We start from the raw sequence: 24,827 nt of genomic DNA, 5'->3' as shown, positions 1-24,827 counted from the left end.
TTATCAAGTCCCCAAGCTACTTTAGCTCATACAATTTGGGCAGCAACTCATTCCCAAACTGGAGCGGATACGCCACCTTTATTCTGACTGAGAACCACAGCCTCAGACTTGGAGCTCTTTCTCCTTATACTAGTTGCCTTGCACTCGGTTGCAAAGTTTCCAAATTAAAGCAGGAGGTCCCCACTTGATAAAGCCAATAGGACTGCATCGTTTGCAAAAAGCAGTTACAAGATCCTGAAGACACAGAGTCCTCCTCTCTTTATTTATGAACCAAATCAGTGACAATAAGCAGCACTGGCAGTCCAACAGCCAACTCCCAAAGGAGGGACATGGCCTACAGTTTGAGCTCCTGTTCTCATCCTTTTAAGTCAACTTTTCCCTGATTTGCTGTCCTACTATTGCTACTATGTTTTTACATTATTATTTTCTTAGTTAGCAGCTATTTTTGACATTGTATTGAAAGCTTTAAATGCAGTTTGCTGATAAAGTTTGCTGGCATTGGCTGATCTGATCGAGTTTCAAAAAACTGGTGACTAAAACCCAAAAATTAGGGCAAACTTTACAGTGGATTCATCCATCTTTAATATACAGTCTATAGTGTGGACCCAGGCAAGTAAAATTTCATTTAAAGAAAAGCTTAATCATCAACCAAATGAGGTGATTATAAGATAGGAAATAACTAAGTTATTAAGGATTTCTGAAGTTCTTTGCTACATCAATTGAAATGGTGAATATTGATAATTATAAAGAAAAGAACATGCTGTTGGAAAAATTAAAAATGAACTGAACTCAAAGGAAAAATAGATTCCACAAAGATTTTTGCATTTAGTCACTAATTTTAAAAAAGCAGTCGTCATTTCTCCCACTGTAGTTTTGTCCATGCATTCTGGTTCATTTTTAAACAATGAAAGGAAGACGAAAACGTCAGAGTCATAGCACAGCCTTTTTGTTTTCCTTCAGAGGAATGGAAAATTTCTCTCGATGTTCAAAGCACAATATTGTCTATGTCGCTTGGGAAAGCAATTTCCATGCATCCTCATCCTGTGTTATTAAGGATGGATCAATCCATGACATTTTCCATCTGCCTCTTAAATCTGCCTGTATGGATGTTTTGGGACACATATAAACTTTGTGAAGGTGGAAGTCTGTTTTTATTGCCGACAGCTGACAGCAATCTTCTCTGGAATTTGGCTGTGTGATTCCAGCGGTAACTGAGATTTACCTTTCAGCATTTCCTCATTGTTTAACACCACGTTTGTTTTTAGGCGATAACAAAAACACAGCATGCAGCTTTTAGGAAAGGATAAGGTCTTTAATGTTTGATATTTTTTATAACTTTTAATAAACTGTGTGGCACAGAAATCAAAACTAGCTGTACTGACCTAAAAACCCATCTGTAGTCTTTTGGAATGAAAGTGTAAGTTATAAGCACCCTCTCTTGTGCCATCTGGTTTACAAAAACAAGATAGGGATGTCCAATCTGTTAAACTCAAGGCATTAAAATTGTAGTGCATGATGTGTGAAGTCATCGATACCTGGTCACTGGACTGTGTGATCGTCGACACACTCGTTCCAGCAAATGGCGACTATGACACAGTAAGTAATGATCCTCGATCTGATACACAGTTACATGCGTTAAGTAGGGACAGAAACTGTATTTCATTTTATTTAGCACTGCAAACACTGTTCCTACCAGTCAGACACAGCCAAGCAAGATTTAGAACACTTTTACTCACTGTTATAGATAATAATTATCATAAATACCTGAAGTATATTGAATAGTTTTCTCTTTTTTTATTTAAAAGGAGTGCAAACCTACAGACCCCATGAACAGGATACATAGACAATATGTTATGTTATGTTGAAAGAACTAGATATAGAGATATAGATATAGAGCTCATGAGCTCACCGAAAACTCAAAACATTCCAAAACTCAAAATTTAGGGTCAAAAGCCCATGACAGTCTGTATGAATTATATTCATCTTTCTTTCTATCTAAACATTTCTTGTCAAAAAAAAACACAAAACACCAAGAGACAACATTCATTAGCTATATAGTCACATATTTCTACATAATATGCCACCTTGCAGAAGAACATGCACTTGTGCTACCCGTGTTACCTTTTGGGAAAGAAATTCTTGCAGGAAATAAGATTGTGATCTTACCTAATCTCATAAGGTTCCCTTAAATCCAGTGTAGCGATAATCAATTCAACTGAACTTCTAGGGATCAGTTGTGGCTGCTGAGCTGATCGATGTACATGTAATTAAAATTGATCTATTCCTACTAATAGTTTATATGCTTTTAATCCAGTGATTCTTAGCACAAGCAATATGCTATTCAGTGATTAACTTAACGAATAGGAGTACTTCAGTATTTCACTACTAATAACTCTGATGTGAATGTTAATATGAAAATGGGAGCATTTAAATTGGCTTGTATCACACTGACATACAGTTTCCTCTAACAGCCTCTTAGCTATTTTTGTTTGCTTGCTTGTTTTTTATTTGTTCCCTAGTTTTTTTCCTTTTTTTTTTCTTCAGAAAATCACCTCTGTTTGCATTTTCATCATTGAGCAGCACTAGTTTATGATAGCTTATGGAGTCCATTGATCACTAACTAAAGACAATGAAGATTGTTGTGGCTAGAGACAGCATTTTTCTAGAGATAATGTTAGCCAGCTAGCTGCTACAATAGATGCCAAGTTGTCCACTTTATTACTTAAGCTAATGCTGGTAAGCAGAAAGCTTTATCTGGCCAAACAGGAAATTCACTGTAAGCAACAAAACACACCAGCATCAAATATTGCCTGTAGAGGTCAGTTTGCCTCATTAATCAAATTTCCCTGCGCTGAGATTTGAGGTATCACTAGATTTGTGCAGCTAAGTTACAGGTAGACTGACCAGTTTGAAAAGAACAATTATGTTCTTTTCACTCATTTTCAGTCTAGTTTTTATGCCGATAACTGGAATACTGACAACTTTTGACATATTTTCTTACTTTGCATGAATAACAACATGCACTTAATTACTTCAGGGTGCCCTCCACAATGCAAAACTCAAGTGGTTTGTAATAAATAAACTACTGCCCGATTAGAAACGTAGCGCTCCTAACCTGTTTATCTTAACCATTTTTACTGAATTGTTGCAGTAGCAGAGCTCATTGTTTCCTTAGTTGGGAGGTATTTCCTGAGCTGGGTTTTCATGGCAGCGTCCCTCCCTGTTTCACACCATTCTTTGCATTCATGCCCCCCCCCCCCCCCCCCTCCCGTCTCTTTCTGTATCATAAGCTTTTGCTTCATTTAGTAATATAAGCCTTTAACAGCAAAAAATTCAAACATGATTATTAAACCGTATGTTTAACAATGCAATCGCTCAACTCTTAACTATTTCATTAGTGCTCTTCCCCAGTGGATGAACTTAGCACATATTAAAAAGCCCCATTGGCACAAAGGCAATGTCTGACATCTAACATCTTTTTTCTATGGTGATGTTAGTGGCCACATTAACAAGGTGAATTTTTCTTCAATATTTCAATATGTTTTTTCCAACCAACCTCTCATTTATAATTCAACATTAGTTTGTAAAGGGAAGCTGTTTTAGTTGATGGTTGTTTGTTGCTCTCTGCCTGCTGGGGTGAAAACCGCGACCTTGTGTACCTTGTATCTTTAGTCATTTCTGCATACAAGTCTGCTCGTGGGGTCACGGTCTCCATTCTAAAAGCCAGTTAATTCAATATGTGCATGCGCTTCTGCAATGTCTCGTAAGTGGTTGTAAGCTGAGGAGGAAAGACATTTGTAACAATATACAGCAGAGGCAATTAAATAAAATGAGGAAATGTCAGGCAAGGATGAATATGAATGTGTTTGTTTTCTGGATGTGTTGAATATTAATCAAAGTTTTTCATTTTGAAATGTTGCATATCCACTTTAAGAATCCTTCAAACTTCAGAACTACTTCATGCAGCAGAAATTATACATGGTTATACATATACATGACTTCTTTCATTAGTTAAAGTTCCTCTTAAAATTTGATGATACATGCACTGTTTACTTGAATCCCCATTTTTCATGGAAGGATTAAACAGTATTAGCCACTAAGAGATAACAGTCTCATTTTAGGAGACTAACAGCATCCAGGTGAGAGGGCTGGAAGGATGGCATTGACATTAATCCCATATTTCTAACTCAGGAGGCCATTAAACATCAGAATGTACAGGAGAATATGAGAAAATGAACCTACAGGTCTCTTGATTTATGATGGTAGTGAACATTTTCCTAAACACTGTCGTCGAGTTTTAAAGAAAACAAAATGATCATTTTGTAAGTTATGATGCTCATTATTAAGGAGCCACAGAAAGAGGCAGAAAGTAATAGTGAGTTAATCATTAGGTGATCACTAGATAGCTAAAGTGACTAGGGATCATGGTTATTTTTTTAATATTTAAAAATGTCGTTATTATTATTATTTTTTATATTACAATATTTTAAGACAAATAACAGGGTGTGTATTTTCTCAATCTGCACGATGAAGTATGTAATGCAGAATTTCTTATTCACACCTGAATGTGGTCACACAACGAAAACACAAAAATGTGTTACTAACTACCTGGTGATGGACTCGTTATACAGTGCTTAACAAACTTATGAGGACACCACAAAATGCAAGCGTTATGCCATATCTGCCCTAAATTAACAGCATAGGTAACTTATTTATTTATTTTTTATGTTTCTGTAATGGTTAATCCACCAGGATTGAAAGGTCTTTGATCAAACTATTTTAAACTCTAAAATACAATCATTATATCCATCCACCCATTCACTTTCGCTTCTCCTTTTCAGGGTCACGGGGGGCGCTGGAGCCTATCCCAGTTGTCATAGGGCGAGAGGTGGGGTACACCCTGGACAGGTCGCCAGTCTGTCGCGGGGCCAACACACAGGGACAGACAACCATTCGCACTCACATTGACTCGCACATTCACACCTAATGGCAATTTGGATTTTCCAATTAACCTATCCCCACAAGCTGCATGTCTTTGGACGGTGGGAGGAAGCCGGAGTACCCGGAGGGAACCCACGCAAACACGGGGAGAACATGCAAACTCCACACAGAAAGACCCCGGCCTGATGGTGGAATTGAACTCAGGACCTTCTTGCTGTGCGGCAACAGTGCTAACCACCGTGCCACCGTGCTGCCTACACTCATTATAATCCATGAATTTTCAAATTCTTAATTTTTTCTTTTCATGGGATCCCTGTCACGCTGAGAAATGAAGCTGTTGTCAATTAGATGCTTCCAAATGGTTCTGATTGGTGGATCTGGCTGTGCTTTTTTTGCATTCACATCAACTTTAACACATTCCCTGACACCACTGACTGAAATGCAACCTTCTGCCATGTTTTACAGATGACTGTAGATGTTCACTGTTGTACCTCACTCTTGAAATCCTTCACCAAAAAGTCAATGTATTCATAAGCCCTGTTTTACATACTGTTCATCTGCTATTGGTAGTTTTTTAGTCCTGCTTCTTGGACAAGTGGAGGGTTTCATCTGTCCTCCTGACGTCACAATCCAGTTAAGAAAAAAACATGGTTATAATAGAGGTGTCTTTAATTAAATTGCAATTTTATTGCATCTGCTTTTTTCTTTCTTTTTTTTGTCAATAAAGCCCTTCAGTGGCTGACAAAGTGCAAACTTCATGTTTTAAAGTTTTGAAACGTTAACCTCTTATATTTTGCTGTATATTACACACACAAACATAGAGTACAGGAAACATCTTGTAATCCTTGTCACAGTCACAGACTCCTTGAGGAGATCACACACATTCTGTGAGAGTTCAAACAGATGAGTGTTCAAACAGGATGACCGTCGACTGGTTGGAGAGGTTGGAAAGCCTGGATGGCCTGAAAGTCCCAATCCGAGAATAAACATCTGCATCTGAGCAGGCACCCCATGACAGGTGAGGGCTGGGCGGGGTGGTGTGGATGACAGGCACGGGAAGAGGGAGTGACAGGACAGGGGGTGTCGGAGGGAGAGAAACTGGAGGGTGAAGAGGTGGACGTGGTAGGACAGGAGGTGGGGGGAGTGGCAGTGGAGGGGGTGCCGGTGAGGGCAGCGATGGAGGTGGCACTGGGGTGATGACAGCAGGTGTCACTGAGGTTATGGTTTGGAGTGGTGCAGTGTCTTCAGGTACTGCCCTGTTCTTCTCTGGCAGCTCCTGACAAGGTGTGGGGTGTTTGAGTGTGTAGGTGCCACTGTGGTAGAAGCTGGTGTACTCCAAAGCATGCCTCGCTCTGGCCATCCTCAGCCTGAAGAAAACATAACACCAAATAAATATAGTGGTAAAACTTGGATCCCATTTCTGAGGCCAAACTGAATTGGGTCAAGACGCACACAGATGACTTACCAAACAAGCCTGACATCAATTTACCTTTTGGCTACATGTTATTACACATGTACACACCTGTGTCTCAGCTGTAACAGTCTGTACAGCAGTAGGAGGATTACTGCTCCTGCCAGAGTAAGCAGAAGAATAGCCACCCTCAGGTCTAAACTCCAGCAGGATTTCCCACCAGGTCCCGATGAGCTGCAGTTACTGGGGCTTTGTGGAGTCTGCGGCTGGAGAGGTTCCTCCATCCCCCGTTTTGGATTGATGATAGCCCTGACCAACACGGGCTGGATGGAGTCCAGCAGGAATGGGTGTCGGCTCCTGGATATCAGACTCTGAGGTTGGGGAGGGATTTGGAGAGAAGTGCTGATGGTGACTGGATGACCAAGCTGCATCGCTGCCAGTTTGATCCAGTGAGGAGGAGTAATGGAGTGCAGCTTGATGTAAATCAGTTCTCCATTTCTTTCTCGCAAGTGTGTTCTTGACTCCCCAGGAAGTGGTTTTTAGTCTCTCTGAAATATAAAATAAACTTTCTCTGTATGCCTGCTCTGTCTGATATGCTTTTGTTATCTTTTATGTAGTTCACTGTCATTCTAAGATGTTTTCACTCTCACTGCAGACAATGGCAGAATATTCCCTCTACAGTTTTTTTCCCACATGTATAACACTGCCTTATCATTGGAAAGAATCCATTAGGTTTGTGAGAGGAAGATGTCTAAATAAGAGGTTGGACAAAAGACATCCACTCACTTACTGTGAACCCAACAGACTATTACCACAGTAACCCAAACACAGACTTTATAGTGGTGGGTATCTAAACAACCAGTGGTTACCAGGCAGTTGCCAACATATCTCTGTGCTTGTCTTGCTTATCCCATCTCTATTGATTCCTAAAGATTCAAGAGTTAAAAAAAAAACAATCTAAAACTAACACAGACCATGTTTAATATAGTATATTTAATATGTTATATCGGAAACATTATGCCCATTGACCACTTTAACAGCAGCAATCAGCCAATCACACAGCAGCAACCTAATACAGTTAGTCAAAAACACATGGTTAAGATGATCGACTGAAGTTCAAACTGGGTATCAGAATGGGGAAGAAAGGTGATTTAAGTGACACTGAACATGGCATGGTTGTTGGTGCCAAACAGGCTGGGCTGAGTATTTCAGAAACTGCTGAGCTACTGGAATTTTCCCACACAATCATTTCTGGGCTTTACAGAGAGAAAATATCCAGTGAGCAGCATTTTCTCTGTGTGAAAATATCTTGTTGATGCTAGAAGAGGTCAGAGCAAAATAGCCAGACTGCTTGGAGTTGATTCGATGGCAACAGTAACTGAAATAACCACTCGTTACAACCAAGTGAGTGCTGTTTATACACAACAGCCTACCTGAGTATTGTTGCTGACCATGTCCACCCCTTTATGACCACAGTTCTGCCATTATAATACATCATGTCTCAAATAATCTTAACTCGTTTATTGAATGTGGCAAGCAATTCACTGTTACCTCCAAAGTCAACAGATCTGATTCTGGTGAGAGCACCTTTGGAATGTGGAAAAACAGGAAATTTGCATCATGGATGTGCAGCCGACAAATCCGCAGTAACTGTTTAATGCTATAATGTCAATATGGACAAAAATCTCTGGGGAATGTTTCCAGCATCTTGTTGAATCTATGTGAACTAATGTAGTAGTGAAGATCAAAGGGAGCCCAGCTAGAACTAGCAAGACGTAGCTAACAAAATAGCCAGAGAGTGTAGAAGAGACGAGACATGTCAATGAAGAATCCCGAATGCAGAATCACACAACAGCAAAGATGAAGGTGCTTTAAGTATGACTTTTAAAACCTTACTTTAGGGCAAAGTTAGCAAATCTTTAAAAGATTTTTAAAGTCAGAGCTGACAGCTGATTTTATACATGCAGCTCTCGTGTCCCACTGAGCAGTGATATGAAAATAAATTTAGATAAAGCTTCAAAATCACATTATTAGAGAAATTAATTGATCTCACTGGTTTTGTTCACTCGAGTAATCACCTGAAAAGTATTGAAAACATAAGAAATAAAAATGAAATCTTGAAACTGCCACTGCCTAAACTCCTGTTTGGTCTAAATTTTTACAAGAAAGTTTAAACTTACGTCATTCAAATGTGACTGCGTTGAGGGCAAATTCATTAGAAAATGCAGAAAACAGAAAAAAACTGCTCACAACAAGAGCTGTGGTTAAAAGCTGCACAGCTTTCCAGGACCTAATGCGGAATCCTGAGTTCACACCAGTGGAGAGGAAGCCAGTGAAAACAGCAGGAAGCTGTTCACTTCCCTGACATACAGTACAAAAACGTGATTGGAGAGGGCTTCCTATTACCATGGTTACAGGAAACTAGTCAAGGAAATGCTTTTTTCAAGGACCTGAGCTTAATTCTGATAGACAATGACAGACGCTCTACTGTGTAGAAGCAATATTTAATTCTTACAATGCTATAAATACCACTCACATCATCCAACCATGTACGATAAAAAAGTAAGCCTCCTATTTTGCTGTAAAGCCTCATATAACAAAGAAATGCTTTATAAAAAGGGTTTTTAAGGCTTCTTTGCTTTGATAAATAAGATAACAAAATGCCCAATAGAGTAGAAGAACCACATATATGCTTCCTAACCTCTAAATCTGAGGTTTATCTGGTAAGAAAGAACAAAATTAACAAAAGCTGTTTCAAAGGGAAAGTGCTGTTTCAGAGCCGCCAAAGCAGCCCAAATTATCCCGACTGTGCCGCAGTGGGTCAACAGATGCAGAGAGATGGAGGCCGCCATGAAAGGCTACCCACTATCTGATGGAGCCTTTATTCGGGGGACGAATAAATGACACACAGGCACAGAAAGAGGCCCGCTCCGGCACAAGTCCAGCTCTCATTTATCTATCTAATAAGTTTTGATGCCGGGCCAAGCCGAAAGGGAGAAACTCTTAGCTTTCGCTCAATATCCCTGCCTGGCAACCTTGCAATCCTCTGATATTGAAGTCGGGAGTAATATTAAAAGATCTCTTATCAGAAGCCCAGTTGTAGTTCAGAGAGGAGGTGATCCGCCCAGGCAACCTGGCAGAAAAGGCTTCAGCAGCTGTCCTGTTTCTTAAAAACACTAAGACGATAACAGAAAAACGTGTCTTCATTCTGACGTCTACATTTAGTTTGGTTATTCTTAATGTCTCTTTAATGAAAGTAGCCTCTATTGTCAGGAATGCAAAATCCAAGGAAACACAAAGCTCAAAGAGTAAAACTAGACTAAGTATAAGGAAAAACTATTTGTCACGGCCAGGCGGATCAGCTGCACGCTGATCAGCACGCTCTGTTTCTCTGAAGTCATACAGTTACACTGCCCTGTTTAAAAGCCGCCACCCCCGCCATGAACCCACCAATCAATTCAGCGATCTCAGAACCGTCAGATCTGTCCTCCATGCCGTCTGTTTATTACGACCTGGCACTGGTGTTTTGTAAGGATAAGGCACACTCCTTTCCCACCCACCGGCCGTACGACTGTGGGATTGACCTCCTCCCAGGCGCACCACTCCCGACTAGTAGGTTGTAGAGCCTGTCCCAACCTGAGCGTGAGAGCATGGAGGGATACATCAACGAATCCCTTGCCGCGTGTCTCATTCGTCCCTCGTCCACATCTGCTGCAGCCGGTTTCTTTTTTGTCAGTAAGAAGGACAAGAGTTGCCCTGTATCAACTATCGTGGCCTCAATGCCATCACAGTTAAATACAAGTATCCCCTCCCGCTGCTGAGTTCCGCGTTCGAGCTTCTCCAGGGGGCCACTATCTTCTCAAAGCTGGACCTGCGCAACGCCTACCATCTGGTGAGAATAAGGGAGGGGGATGAGTGGAAAACGGCTTTCAATACTCACCTGGGCCATTTCGAATATCTTGTAATGCCTTTTGGTCTCACCAATGCACCAGCTGTGTTTCAGGCTGAACGACGTTCTCCGGGATTTCATTGACCACTTCGTTTTCGTCTACTTGGATGACATCCTCACCTTCTCCCGCTCTGTCACAGAACACATACGCCATGTCAGGCAAGTCCTTCAGTGTCTCCTTGAGAATCGTCTCTTTGTTAAATGGGAGAAGTGTGAGTTTCATATCTCAACTGTTTCCTTCCTGGGCCACATCATCGACTGATCACGCGAAGGTCCAAGCCGCTGTTGACTGGCCGACCCCCTCTAACCATAAACAGCTACAAAGCTTTCTGGGGTTCGCGAACTTCTATCGTCGCTTTATTCGCGACTACAGTAAACTTGCCCTGCCTCTGACCCGTCTTACTTCTCCCAAGGTTCCCTTCTGCTGGGATGAACCGTGCTCAACAAGAATTCGCTCATCTGAAGGACCGCTTTGCCTCGGTGCCCATTCTCGTCCAACCCGACCTCAACCTGCAGTTCGTTGTAGAGGTGGACGCCTCGGACGCTGGAGTGGGGCCGGTGCTTTCCCAGCAGCAAGGTGATAAGCTTCACCCCTGTGCCTACTTTTCACGCCGTCTCACCTCTGCAGAGAGCAACTATGATGTGGGAGACCGAGAGCTACTAGCCATCAAGCTAGCTCTGGAGGAGTGGCACCATTGGCTGGAGGGCGCTGCCCAGCCGTTTGTGGTCTGGACCGATCACAAGAACCTGGAGTACATTTGATCGGCAAAGTGCCTCAACGCCAGGCAAGCCAGGTGGGCCCTGTTTTTTCCTAGTTTCCAGTTCACAATCACTTACAGACCCAGTTCCCGTAATGTCAAGCCAGACGCCCTCTCACGCCAATTCGCCACCTCTGAAGACGCAACTCGGGACTCTCCCATTCTACCGCCCACCTGTGTAATTGGGGCCCTGACCTGGGAGATCGAGTTGGCTATTAGAGAGGCTCAATGGACAGAAGCAGACCCCGGAGAGGGACCTCCAGGGTTGCTCCATATTTGAACGCCATCTGGAGAGATGGCGGTCAAATTTAGAAGCAAGACGACAGCTACATGGCCTGTGTCTATTCTGGGACAGGATGTTGAAGTGGGGGTTAGTACAAGTACATAGTACATGACACATCGATGCACAGTGTTTGCTTGAGTCTGGGAACAGAAGAAGAGTTTGGACCCAGAAATGGCTAATAACATCAGACTTAGTGGCGGTTTATATAAAAGGGGGATGTAGCCACTGTGACATCAGACGCTGGTTAGTGATCTGTGAGCTCAGCATTTTGTCCAACATCATTTTGGTGGAAAGAGCGGTGGACTATTAGAAACCGAAGGAAACTGCACACTCACACAAGTTAGGCCAACCTTGACAAAAAACATGGTTTACTGCCCATCCAGCCTCTTCCAAACCCAGCTGTCGCAGGGCAAGAGGACAGGTTGTTAATCTGCCGCGCAATTGGGACCATAAATTCATCAGAAAAGTGGTTAATGAGATCATAAATCAAGGATATGAGTCACCTCCTGTTGGCCATTAGAAAGAATACAGTTTTTATTCAGCTTCATTTTTCAGTTTCCACACTCTACCCACAGAAAAGCTACTAATAGTTCCCAGTAAAACAAAATATCCACTTCCTTGTTTGGGACCAGATTTAGTTTCCTTGGGTAATTTGACACAATTGCAAAGTGAAATTTAAGCTTGTATGGGACCAGTCAGAAAGTTAATGGTGCTATGGTTATATAGCACCATTAACTATAGTCAGCACTCACTTTGCAGCCAACACCTATTTGAACTGAGCTTTACTTTATTCATCAATTTCTTTTTATGCATAAAAATAAAATAACATTTCTGCTTGCTCTAGGCAAATAAGCATTTAATGTAACATATAAGTGCCATATGAACATTAATAACTACAATAACTGTGTCTAATTAAAGACAGTGTAGAATAAAATGCAGAATAAAATCTTCTGCATAATAGAAAGTTTATGTCCAGAAATCAGAGTCACATGTTTTAGTTTAGTAGTCTGATTATGGTGGGGAAGATGTTATTTGCCACTCTTGTGGTCCTGATGCAAATGCTTACCTTATCCCTGACTGCAGGAGTGAGAACAGGCTGTGAGAATGATGGGAGGCATCATTTATGATGATGCAACCTCTGATAATGCAGTACTGGTTGTAGACATCAGACAGAGATGGAAGCAAGTCTTTTTCACAATCCTGTTCTGTTTGTCTCTTTCCTGCTGTTTTCAAGCCATGAAGTGATGCTGTATGTAAATAGGCTTTCAATGGTTCCTCTCTAAAACACTGTTAGTGCTCGAGTGGGTCAATTTATGAAGAAGGTGGAGAGAATTTTGCCTTCTACACAATGGATGCATTCCCCAAAACTTAGTGCACTTTACCCTCCCTACCACTAAAGGTCAGCTGTGGAAGAACTCCATGATAATCTCATTAGTTTTGTCTCTGTTCACAGTGAGGTTGTTCGTTGTCCACCAGGCTGTCAACTGCTCCACCTTATTTATGTATGCTCTCTAATCCTCAGTGCTGATCAGGCCAATGACTGTGGCATCATCAGCAAAGGTCAGTATATGGTAGGTGTTAGAAGAGTCATGCATCGGTAATGTGAACAATAATGAGCTAAAGTTTATTTGATGTTGTTTAAGGCAGAGTCGTCATAAACAATGAAGCCAGTTGAAAATAAAAGTAAACAGAAGACGTACACACAAAAAATAAAAAATAGTACTAAAATGATGATGATAGTGGTTATGATGACTATGCCGATATCAAGAGTGATGCTGGACATGCTGATAAAAATAAAAAAGAGGTGATGTGAATGCAGTGGAGCGAATCCTTTGGTTAATGATCCCAGAGATGTAAATGCATTCATGAGCTCTTAATGTGAAGGGCTAATGTGGCCGAGTGTGGAGCTGCTGTTCTGACACGCTGACGAGACGACAGAAGTAGGATCTCTGTGATTGGACTTTTGTTTTTTTCTGTGTGCATGACTAAAGACTCCCAGGGAGCTCTTAAGTGCTCTTTGACTGGCCACTGTTAACCTGCAGTGTTAAACACACGCATGTTCGTCACATCCTCATCTTTATAGCAGCCTTCATGAGTATGACAGTGTGTGGGGGAGTTTGTCTTCATAAAGAAACTCATACTGAACTGTATACAGAGATGCATTATGAAACATGAGTCATCTCAGTTTGGCTATACCATGGTGTTAGTTTTTGCAGACAATGTAGTACTTCTCTAATAATTCTTCTCTTTCAGAAAGTAGATACTGAAACCTGTAAAATACAGGGTGGGCCATTTATATGGATACACTGTAATAACATGGGAATGGTTGGTGATATTAAAGTCCTGTTTGTGGCACATTAGTATATGTGTGGGGGCAAACTCCTCAAGATGGGCGGTGACCATGGTGGCCATTTAGAAGTCGGCCATCTTGGATACAACTTTTGTTTTTTCGATAGAAAGAGGGCCATGTGACACATCAAACTTATTGGTAATGTCACAAGAAAAACAATGGTGTGCTTGGTTTCAATGTAACTTTATTCTTTCATGAGTTATTTACAAGTTTCTCTTTGTTAATAATAATAATAATGGATTGGATTTATATAGCGCTTTTCAAGGCACCCAAAGCGCTTTACAATGCCACTATTCATTCACTCACACATTCACACACTGGTGGAGACAAGCTACGGTTGTAGCCACAGCTGCCCTGGGGCAGACTGACAGAAGCGAGGCTGCCATATCGCGCCATCGGCCCCTCTGGCCCACACCAGTAGGCGGCAGGGTAAAGTGTCTTGCCCAAGGACACAACGACCAGGGCAGAGAGCCCGGGGATCGAACCGGCGACCTTCCGGTTACAGATACGCTTCCCAACACCCTGAGCCACAGTCGCCATTGACATGTTGAAGAGGTTAACACGTGAAGAGCGGATTGAAATTGTGTTGATATCTGGTGAACGCAGTAACCGGGTCAGATTTTAATGCAAGACACCCTACGAGAACACCCATCTCCCATGCTACAGTCAGCAAACTGCTTGCTAAGTTTCGTGAAACTGGTTCAGTGTTGGATTTGCCAAAATGTGGAGGCAAGAAAACTGTCACTAATGAAGAAACATCAGTGGCTGTCCTAGCTTCATTCAGCTAGCAGGTGTGTTCACTTACATCTTCAACGAGTCCCTGGCGAAGTCTGTGTTCCCCACATGCTTCAAAAGATCCACCATCATCCCTTTGCCCAAGAACAGCAAACCCTCATCCCTGAACGATTACCGGCCAGTTGCACTGACCTCGGTAGTAATGAAGGTGTTTATGAGGCTGCTGAAGAACATCATCTCCTCCTCCATCCCAGACACCACAGATCCGCTGCAGTTCGCCTACAGATCCAACAGATCCACAGAGGATGCCATCGCCCACGTCCTACACACCACTCTCAGCCACGTGGACAAGAAACAGGGTAACTATGTCCGAATGCTGTTTGTTGATTACAGTTCAGCGTTTAACACAATAGTGCCCTGCAGACTGTTCACAAAGCTGAGGGATCTGGGACTTAACAGCCGTCTGTGTGCATGGGTGTTGGACTTCCTCACTGGCAGAACTCAGGTGGTGAGGGTGGGCAGGTGCTTCTCCAACAGCATCACCATCAACACAGGAGCACCTCAGGGATGTGTCCTCTCGCCACTGCTCTACTCCCTCTACACTTCAGACTGTGTGGCCACCCATGGCTCCAACACCATTGTGAAGTTTGCTGACGACACAGTGGTGTTGGGTGCCATCTCCAACAACGATGAGGCGGCCTACATGGATGAAGTGAAGAATCTGGCATCGTGGTGCCAGGACAACCACCTCCAGCTGAACGTCAGCAAGACCAAGGAGCTGGTGGTGGACTTCAGAAGGGGTCAGCACAGAGACTACAAGCCCATCATCATCAATGGAGCTCCAGTGGAGAGGGTGCAGTCCTTCAAGTATCTTGGTGTCCAAATCTCCTCAGACCTGACATGGGCTGCCCACATTCAGGTCCAGACCAAAAAGGCTAGGCAGCGCCTGTATCACCTACGACAACTGAGGAAGTTCAGGGTCTCTCCAAAGATCCTCAGGATTTTCTATACAGGCGCTGTGGAGAGCATCCTCACACAGAACATGACATCGTGGTTTGGGAACAGCTGTGTGAAGGACCAAAAAGCTCTCCAGAGAGTGATCCGTACACAGTGTTGGGAAGGTTACTTTTAAAATGTATTCCATTACAGAATACAGAATACATGCCCCAAAATGTATTCTGTAACGTATTCCGTTACGTTACTCAATGACAGTAACGTATTCTGAATACTTTGGATTACTTAATATATTATCATGCTTTTTACAACAACGTGAATGTACTATTGCTGTGTGATTTATTACTATTACTGAAGGTCCGCGACTCCGAACTGTAGTAAAGGGACCTCTGACTAATACGGCGGGGTCCCTGTCGGCTCGTAGCCGAAAACTAGCTTTACTTTGTTGTGTGGGTCAACTTTTCTTGCGACAGACAGAGAGAGGCGTTGAAAGACTGCTCCAACGGAACTTATTGTTTTCGGAGGAAAACAGGAACACGGTGTGCAGTCGAGTCTTAATAGCTTACTTACAGCTGGGCTCGTCAGGCACTCTTCTTGGCTGAATTTACATGCTTCCAGCTCCCGTTTTTCCTCGATGACAACTCGTACCTTTCCACTCCCCTTTTTCTCTCTCCCTCCTCGCGCTCACAGACACATAACGTGTATGGCAGTCCATTCTCCCTGCAACACGGACTACACTGCCCATGATGCTACATTCTTTAGAGCTATGCTTGTAGCATTCTGCCTGTTAGCTTAGCACAACAACAACAACGAAAAGGCGCTCTCTCACCCAGGAAACACACAGTCGCAGAGAGAGAGAGAGCGTCGCCCTGTAACCATGGCAACCGTAACGCTGCCGCCTGGAACAACAGAACGTAGCTGTCAAACAAAACCCAAACAGTCCTGACCCGCCACAATATGAAACAGGAAAGTACCGCAGTGTAATCCATTTATTTCAACAAAGTAACTGTATTCTGAATACCACCCTTTTAAACGGTAACTGTAACGGAATACAGTTACTCATATTTTGTATTTTAAATACGTAACGGCGGTACATGTATTCCGTTACTCCCCAACACTGTCCGTACAGCAGAACGCTGCTGCAGGATTGCTCTCCCCCCGCTTCAGGACACCTACACCAGGAGATGCCGGACTAGAGCAGCGCAGATACTGAAGGACCCGTTCCATCCAGGCAACAAACTGTTCCAACTTCTGCAATCTGGTAGAAGGTTCCGCATCTTCCGGGCAAGGACAGAGAGACTCAAGAGGAGCTTCTATCCCCAAGCCATCCGTGCCCTAAACACACACACCCGCCCTCTCACATCATCTATAATTGACTGAGACAGGACTCTCTTCCAGACACTCTAAACCAAGGCACAATGTACATTTCAATTCCTTTAATTTTAAATATGTTTATATTGTATATCCTGTAAAATAGTCAGATGTCTATTCATATTAATGTACAGAATTCACCTGCTTGCTGCTACTACTGCACATTCACCCAGTGTATATACTATATGTATGTATATATATATATAATGTTCTTCCTCTACACCCCCCCCCCCCCCCCCCCCCCAATTTTTGCACATGTCGAGGAGCGTGTCAGGCTACATTTCACTGTGTGTTATACTTGTATAACTATGCATGTGACAAATAAAGAACCTTGAACCTTGAACCAAGAGCCCACAGCGTAGCAAGAACCCACAGCGTAGCACTCGCCGCATGTCACTACTCACAAATGGTACCCTTACAAACTCCAGCTACTGCAGCATCTCAACGAGGATGACCCAGATCGGCGCACAGAATTTGCAGAATGGGCAAAACAAAAATTGGAACAGGACCCTCAGTTCACGTAGAAGATTTTGTTCAGTGATGAGGGCCACTTTTATGTGAATGGTGAAGTTAACAAACAAAACCACCACTATTGGTCTGACACTAACACACATTGGATGGATCCCTCCAAGACTGTTGGAACAACAAAAGTGATGGTTTGGTGTGGTATATGGGGTACAACGATAGTGGGTCCATTCTTCATCAATGGAAACCTCAAGGCCACTGGATATTTGAAATTGCTACAGGATTATGTGTTTCCCTCTTTGTGCACTGAAGCTGGCACATTCCCTGAGTTTTTCCAGCAAGATGGTGCACCACCACATTATGGGTGCCAGGTCCGAGTATTCCTAGATGAACAGTTTCCTGGAAAGTGGATTGGTCGTCGTGGGCCAGTTGAATGGCCCCCAAGGTCTCCCGATCTGACCCCCTTAGACTTTTATCTTTGGGGTCATCTGAAGGCAATTGTCTACGGTGTGAAGATACGAGATGTGCAGCACCTGAAACTACAGATACTGGATGCCTGTGCTGGCATTTCCCCTGCGGTGTTGCTATCAGTGTGTGAAGAGTGGGAGAAGAGGGTTGCATTGACAATCCAACACAATGGGCAGCACATTGAATACATTTTATAAGTGGTCAGAAACTTGTAAATAACTCATGAAAGAATAAAGTTACGTTGAAACCAAGCACACCATTGTTTTTCTTGTGACATTACCAATAAGTTTGATGTGTCACATGGCCCTCTTTCTATCGAAAAAACAAAAGTTGTATCCAAGATGGCCGACTTCTAAATGGCCACCATGGTCACCACCCATCTTGAGGAGTTTGCCCCCTCACATATACTAATGTGCCACAAACAGGACTTTAATATCACCAACCATTCCCATTTTATTATGGTGTATCCATATAAATGGCCCACCCTGTATATTTACTTTTTAACATATAGTTCATTTTAAATAAATATTACCCTACAGTAATATGCACATTGCTCAACTTAAAAAGATTAAAAGCCATATTTAGAGTGTGTGCATAGTTGGTCAAAAACACTCACACTACTCTAAACATAATATCTGCAACTCTGATTTGGGACATCAACTATTACAGCATTGTAGCCCTTGAATTAAATACTTAAACTGATTTGTTGATAGAAATTGGGTTTCTTTTATAAAAACAGAATTAGTGTAGTGTGTAATGCCTTCTAAATGAAGTGATAAGTGCACTGGTCCAGTCAACCATCAGAGGCTAGAGGTCCCCGCAGTCAATGACCAGAATTTATGTAATGTCCACAAAACCTTAAAATAGCAGTCACCTCTAGAAACAGAGTTGTACTTCTCTCAGTATTGAGAGCAGTCTATAGTAGCAGAACATGTTCATAAAAAGAAGCTTTTTAAAAAAGTTGCAACATTTGAATCCGGTAAGTGAAGCAACTGATAAAGCTCAGAGGGCGCAGAAACCAAATTAATAATTTCATCACAACACTGAGCTGTTTTTTTTGTTTTTTAATTTTACCTGAGGGACTCAAGGACACAACTGAATGACTTAGCAGGTTTTGATGAACAGTTTCAGGAATGTGCAGCAAAAGACAGCACTGAAAAGCACTTCTCCAAAGACCAGAACATCACTCGGGAACGTTTTCTCAAAACAAAATTTTCAAATAAGTATTTTTACTTCTTTTTCACAGGGTTATCCGTCTGGTTTCCTCGAGTTCCAGAACAGGTAAGTCTAACTCAGTGGGTCAAACAAGTGTCCAGGTGAGAACAAACAAACTCACAGGGCTTTTACATTAAGGGTCGTTTAAAAAATCGATTTCCTGATTCAAAATGATTTTAGTTTGAATAAAGCAATATCGATTCATTAAATCCTAAATTGATTTTTAAATATAAATGTGTTTTGCCAGAAATGCCAGAATCTCAGGTTAAAGCTCACAAAACTATTTCAACAACCACCAGAGAGTTAAAACACCAAATTAAAAAGCATGTAAGCAGATTCCACATAAAGATGTAAACACAGAGCGTGGATCGTTCACCCGAGGGCACATACATGGACACGCCGTCGGGTAATGAAAACCGACATCTCACATATTCTGAACCTTTAGGTTTTGTCACTCTCTGGCCAAAAATCATTAAACCAGCAGCAAAAGAAGATCAAAGCTGCGCTTGAGGTTGGAAAAACACAATTTTTAATTCCCTCTGACTTTCGCTGTTTTGCTTCCACCACAATAAAATCACACTTCCTGCACAGCTCTTTCTCTCTCAGTGTAATTCAAAAAGTTTCCGATCTCAAATCTCTGTTTTCTGCATAATTCACTTGCTTTTTATGCACCAGTCTACCATTGTGTACAGCGCTGTCAGCTGCTGTATTATCTTTTTTTTGTTTTCTAAAATGACCTCCTAGAAGGAAGCCTAACTTCTGCTGTCTGTGAAAGTTCTTAGTCATCCAAGTCTTTGTAGTCTAAGGAGCTTGGAAAGAAAAGCGTCTGGACTTTTAAAAAAAGTTTCCTTGAAGACGTTTCACCTCTCGTCCGAGAAGTTTCTTCATTCCAAGAGCAACTGATGGAGAGTCCCAGATTTCAAGCCCTATGGTAGTGTCCCCCAAAAGGATCATGGACCCCTGTTGATCCTTTACCTAATCACACGAGCCAAGGTGTGAAAACTGGTGTGGGTCAAAAGAGTGACTTTTGTCCTGTAGACCAAGGACAATTTCTGCTGTTCAATACCAAAGAAATTTAAACTTTTTAAAATTATTCCAAATTGCAAAAGGCTTAGCTGTGTCCCTTATAAACCTCTGTGCCTTTGCTCTGTTTCACTTCAGCAGCATCAGGTAATGTTCATATGTTGATTCATGGTTTTCTTCTGTTTTTGAGCTACTGCAGAGTATTTTTAAGTGGTTTATCTGCTATAAAAAGCCAGGCCAGGAAAATCTCCTTCATGTTTTTCTGTGCTTTATCCTCAGTTACTTTGACACCAAGGCATCTGCTGTGATGCTTACACCTCTGATGAAGTCTCACAAGTGTCAGCTTTGTTTTTGTACACAGACATAAAAATATAGATACGTACTGATAAATGAATCGGAATCGAATTAATTATAGAAATCGATACCCAGCACTATTTTACATGGAGTAGAAATACAGGCAATAAACAGAAAGTGGAGATAGGAAACAGCTGAGCATGCTTGAGTTCAAGCCCACTCCTGGAAAACGGTCAGCATGTGATACATAATCATGACTTGATCTGGAACAGGATGAGGCAACAGCCAGTGCCAGTCCCACCATGCTGCCCCTTATGTAGCCACAGTGTAGGAATTTTTATCAGGTAGGAGTCAAGTTGCTGAAATTAACTGTTTTAGTTATTTGGACATAACATTTTTTGACTTTTAATTTTAATGAGGGCACTGCTGAGAGTTTGCCCAACTCATTAATTCAGTTTTTAAAGAAAATAAAACGACACATCAGGAACTTAATATGTTGCTTTTGGATATCACAGCACTGAGTGCAGGGACTGAACTCTTGACCTGTCTAATATGATGCAGTCTGATCTACTCATCAGGCTAACTCTAAACGTGCCAATTCAAAGGAGAGTAGCAATTGTTTAATTGATGAGCAAAGTGTTGTTGTTAATGGCTCAACACCTCCCAGCCCTCACTCTCCTCCTGCCTCCACATCTGACAGTTAGTCAGTCTGTGTCCTGGTGGCTATCTGCTCTTCCACATGTGTGTCTGCGGCCTTGGGCCTCGTGCTGTCAGATCAGCTTTCCACGGCAGACAGCACAAGGTCATCAGACGACGACCCTCGGCCGGGGCTGCCCCGCGGTCACTCAGCTGTCCAAATTCATTTTCAGCCATCCATTGTCCTGCGCTCACCAGCCATCAGGGTGGCACCACTGTCAGGAGAGACCCTCATCTGTACACACAAACACATACGAACACGCTCATAGCAAGCATGTCCATCTTAAAGTATGACGCCTGACATCAGTTTAATCTTTAAGCACTTGGTGCTGAGGCAGTTCAGACTTTTTATTACATTAAAAAAATTCTGAAATGATGTCAGATATTTAGTTTGCTAGTAAATAACAAAGAGAGAAACGGAGAAATCTTCAGAAATGCTATAGCCCGCTCATTTTTGGAATTTTGCTCCAAAAAGGAAACTATTTTTTTAAAAAAAACCCAATTCCAAAAAACATTGGGACGCTGTATGAAGTGCAAATAAAACCAGAAGATAAGATAAGATAAGATAAGATAGAACTTTATTAATCCCTCGGGTGGGTTCCTCTGGGAAATTCGACTTCCAAAAAAAGCACAGCAACGACCGAAGTTACAGTTACAGAATTGTTATATATATATATATATACACACACACACACACACACACACACACACACACACACACACACACACACACACACACACACACATATAAATACAGAGACAAATATAAATAAAATATACAAAGGGGATAAATAGAATAAATAGGAATAAAAAATAAAAATACAAGTGAATTGCACATTTCAAGTATTGAGTCTATTGCACTGTTGACTATTTACAAAAAGTATTGCACAAGGTATTGTACAGTGAGGTGAAGAGGCACTACAGCTTAGTTGTTCCCCCCTCCTTTGTCCTCCTGTTTCCCCTCCCTCTCCCCTCCAGAGAGGAGTTAAACAGTCTGATGGCGTGTGGGACAAAGGAGTTTTTAAGTCTGTTAGTTCTTGTCTTGGGGAGAAGCAACCTGTCACTGAACAGACTCTTCTGATTGTTTATGGCCGTGTGCAGAGGATGCCCAGCATTGTTCATAATGTCCAGCAGTTTCTTTAGTGTCCTTTTCTCTGCCACTGTCACCAGAGTGTCCAGCTTCATGCCGACCACAGAGCTAGCCTTCCTGATCAGTTTCTCCAGCCTGGATGAGTCCTTCTTTGCTGTGCTGCTCCCCCAGCACACCACAGCATAGAAAAGTACTCCAGCAACCACTGACTGGTAAAACATCCTCAGGAGCTTCCTGCAGATGTTAAAAGACCTCAGCCTCCTGAGGAAGTACAGTCGGCTTTGGGCTTTTTTATACAGGTGCTCTGTGTTGCATGACCAGTCCAGTTTATTGTCCACCCACAGCCCGAGGTACTTGTACTTGTTGACCACCTCCACCTCCTCCCCCTCTATCTGAACCGGCAGTGGACCTTCTCTGGACCTCACGAAGTCCACAACCAGTTCCTTAGTCTTTGAGGTGTTGAGTTGCAGGTGGTTTGTGTGACTCCATGCGACAAAGTTCCTCACCAGACTTCTGTACTCCTCTTCCTGATCATCCCAGATACACCCCATGATGGCCGTGTCATCTGCAAACTTCTGAATATGGCATAATTCAGAGTTGTAGCAGAAGTCAGAGGTGTACAGGGTGAAGAGAAGAGGGGACAGCACAGTTCCCTGTGGTGCTCCTGTGCTGCTGACCACAGTGTCAGACGTGATGTCCTTCAGCCTGACGTACTGTGGTCTGTCGGTGAGGTAGTCGGAGATCCAAGCCACCAGGCAGGGGTCCACCTCCATCCTGTTCAGTTTTTCCTGAAGCATACAGGGCCGGATGGTATTAAAGGCACTGGAAAAGTCAAGAAACAGGATCCTGACCATGCCTTTTCCCCCATCCAGGTGTGAGTGGGCTCTGTGTAGGAGGTACAGGATGGCATCCTCCACTCCGACACCCGCCTTGTATGCAAACTGTAGTGGGTCCTGGGCATGTTGTACCTGTGGTCGGAGGAGGTTGAGGAAGAGCCGCTCTGGAGTCTTCATAAGATGTGACGTCAGTGCCACCGGTCGGAAGTCATTCAGCTCATTGGGCCGGTTCTTTTTGGGGACCGGGACGATGCAGGATGTCTTCCATAGGGCGGGCACTCTCCCCAGTCGCAGACTGAGGTTGAAGACTCGTTGTAGCGGCTCCCCAAGTTCAGCAGCACACGCCTTAAGCATCCTAGGACACACCTTGTCTGGGCCTGCTGCCTTTCTGGGGCGAAGCTTCCTCAGTTGCCTCCTGACCTGATCCACTGTGACACTGGGAGATGTTTGGGAGGAGGGGAGGGGGGGAGATGTCTTGCTGCTGAGAGAGGGATTGGAGGAGGGGGGTGTCATGGTATCAGGAAGGGGGGGGAAGCGAGGGAGGCAGGAGAGGACTCTGGATGGAATGATTTTAAATCTCATAAATCTGTATTTTATTCACAATGCAATATAAAAAGTGGATCTTAAAGAGGCAGACTTTCTCAGAAGTAAAGAAGGGCAGTGGTTCACCAATTTTCAAATAACTACAGTGGGGCAAAAAAGTATTTAGTCAGCCACCCATTGTGCAAGTTCCCCCACTTAAAATGATGACAGAGGTCAGTAATTTGCACCAGAGGTACACTTCAACTGTGAGAGACAGAATGTGAAAAAAAAATCCATGAATTCACATGGTAGGATTTGTAAAGAATTTATTCGTAAATTAGGGTGGAAAATAAGTATTTGGTCACCTCAAACAAGGAAAATCTCTGGCTCTCACAGACCTGTAACGTCTTCTGTAAGAAGCTTTTCTGTCCCCCACTCGTTACCTGTATAAAAGACACCTGTCCACAGCCTCAAACAGTCAGACTCCAAACTCTGCCATGGCCAAGACCAAAGAGCTTTCGAAGGACACCAGGAAAAGTATTGTAGACCTGCACCAGACTGGGAAGAGTGAATCTACAATAGGCAAGCAGCTTGGTGTGAAAAAATCAACTGTGGGAGCAATCATCAGAAAATGGAAGACATACAAGACCACTGATAATCTCCCTCCATCTGGGGCTCCACGCAAGATCTCATCCCGTGGGGTCAAAATGATCATGAGAACGGTGAGCAAAGATCCCAGAACCACACGGGGGGACCTGGTGAATGACCTGCAGAGAGCTGGGACCAAAGTAACAAAGGTCACCATCAGTAACACACTACAACGGCAGGGAATCAAATCCCGCAGTGCCAGACGTGTTCCGCTGCTGAAGCCAGTGCATGTCCAGGCCCGTCTGAAGTTTGCCAGAGAGCACATGGATGATACAGCAGAGGATTGGGAGGATGTCATGTGGTCAGATGAAACCAAAGTAGAACTTTTTGGTATAAACTCAACTCAAATTGACCAGTACTTATATATTATATAAAACAGCCTCATTTTTACTTCAAGGCTCATGCCCCCAGTCACACACACACATTCATACAAGTGCTTTTTCTGTACCCAAGCCCACTGCCTAACATTCGCACAGACATTCACACTGGGGCAACTTGGAGTTCACTATCTTACACACAGATCCTTTGACATGCAGACAAAGTAGCTGGGAGTAGACCTGATTGATAAATGACCCGCTAGTCTTTTCAACCATAATTTATAACTTGAGCATCAGTTAAATGGGGCTTGAGATAGCTATGCTGTGACATCATAAAAAGTAAAGAGAAGGACAAAAAGGGTGAATTTGAGCTTTTAGATAAATTTGAAGCAGCGTTTGTGATATTACACGTTTAAAAAAGTTCAAGCTTAGAAAGAGGAAACAGAAAATTAATCACATGGTTGGGAGGATCCTAGTTGGCGCAGCCTCTGTAAGAGTCAT

At 42.8% G+C, this 24,827-nt stretch overlaps 1 protein-coding gene across 2 annotated transcripts; it reads right to left on the bottom strand.

Annotated features, from left to right (window-relative positions):
- Positions 1 to 3,282: 3,282 nt before the first annotated feature.
- On the bottom strand, positions 3,283 to 8,666 carry LOC147325562 (uncharacterized). Of its 2 annotated transcripts, none has more exons than XM_086300126.1 (3): positions 8,533 to 8,666; positions 6,464 to 6,723; positions 3,283 to 6,308 (listed from the first exon to the last, which is right to left on the bottom strand). In XM_086300126.1, exons 1-3 carry the CDS (start codon positions 8,566 to 8,568, stop codon positions 5,837 to 5,839), a joined length of 768 nt encoding a protein of 255 aa, XP_086156252.1. In that variant the 5' UTR covers positions 8,569 to 8,666; the 3' UTR covers positions 3,283 to 5,836. The 2 variants fall into 2 exon arrangements, with proteins under 2 accessions (XP_086156252.1, XP_086156251.1); XM_086300125.1 differs by having other exon boundaries at positions 6,464 to 6,900; positions 8,533 to 8,660.
- Positions 8,667 to 24,827: the final 16,161 nt, after the last annotated feature.

The sequence above is a fragment of the Aulonocara sp. 'chitande type north' Nkhata Bay genome, linkage group LG7, assembly GCF_057382095.1.
Source record: "Aulonocara sp. 'chitande type north' Nkhata Bay isolate Kocher_YH1m ecotype deep benthic linkage group LG7, A_spYH_male_GT1.1, whole genome shotgun sequence".
NCBI classification, from domain to species: domain Eukaryota; kingdom Metazoa; phylum Chordata; class Actinopteri; order Cichliformes; family Cichlidae; genus Aulonocara; species Aulonocara sp. 'chitande type north' Nkhata Bay.
Note: the sequence above shows the minus strand (reverse complement) of the source record. Positions and strands in the feature narration are given on the sequence as shown.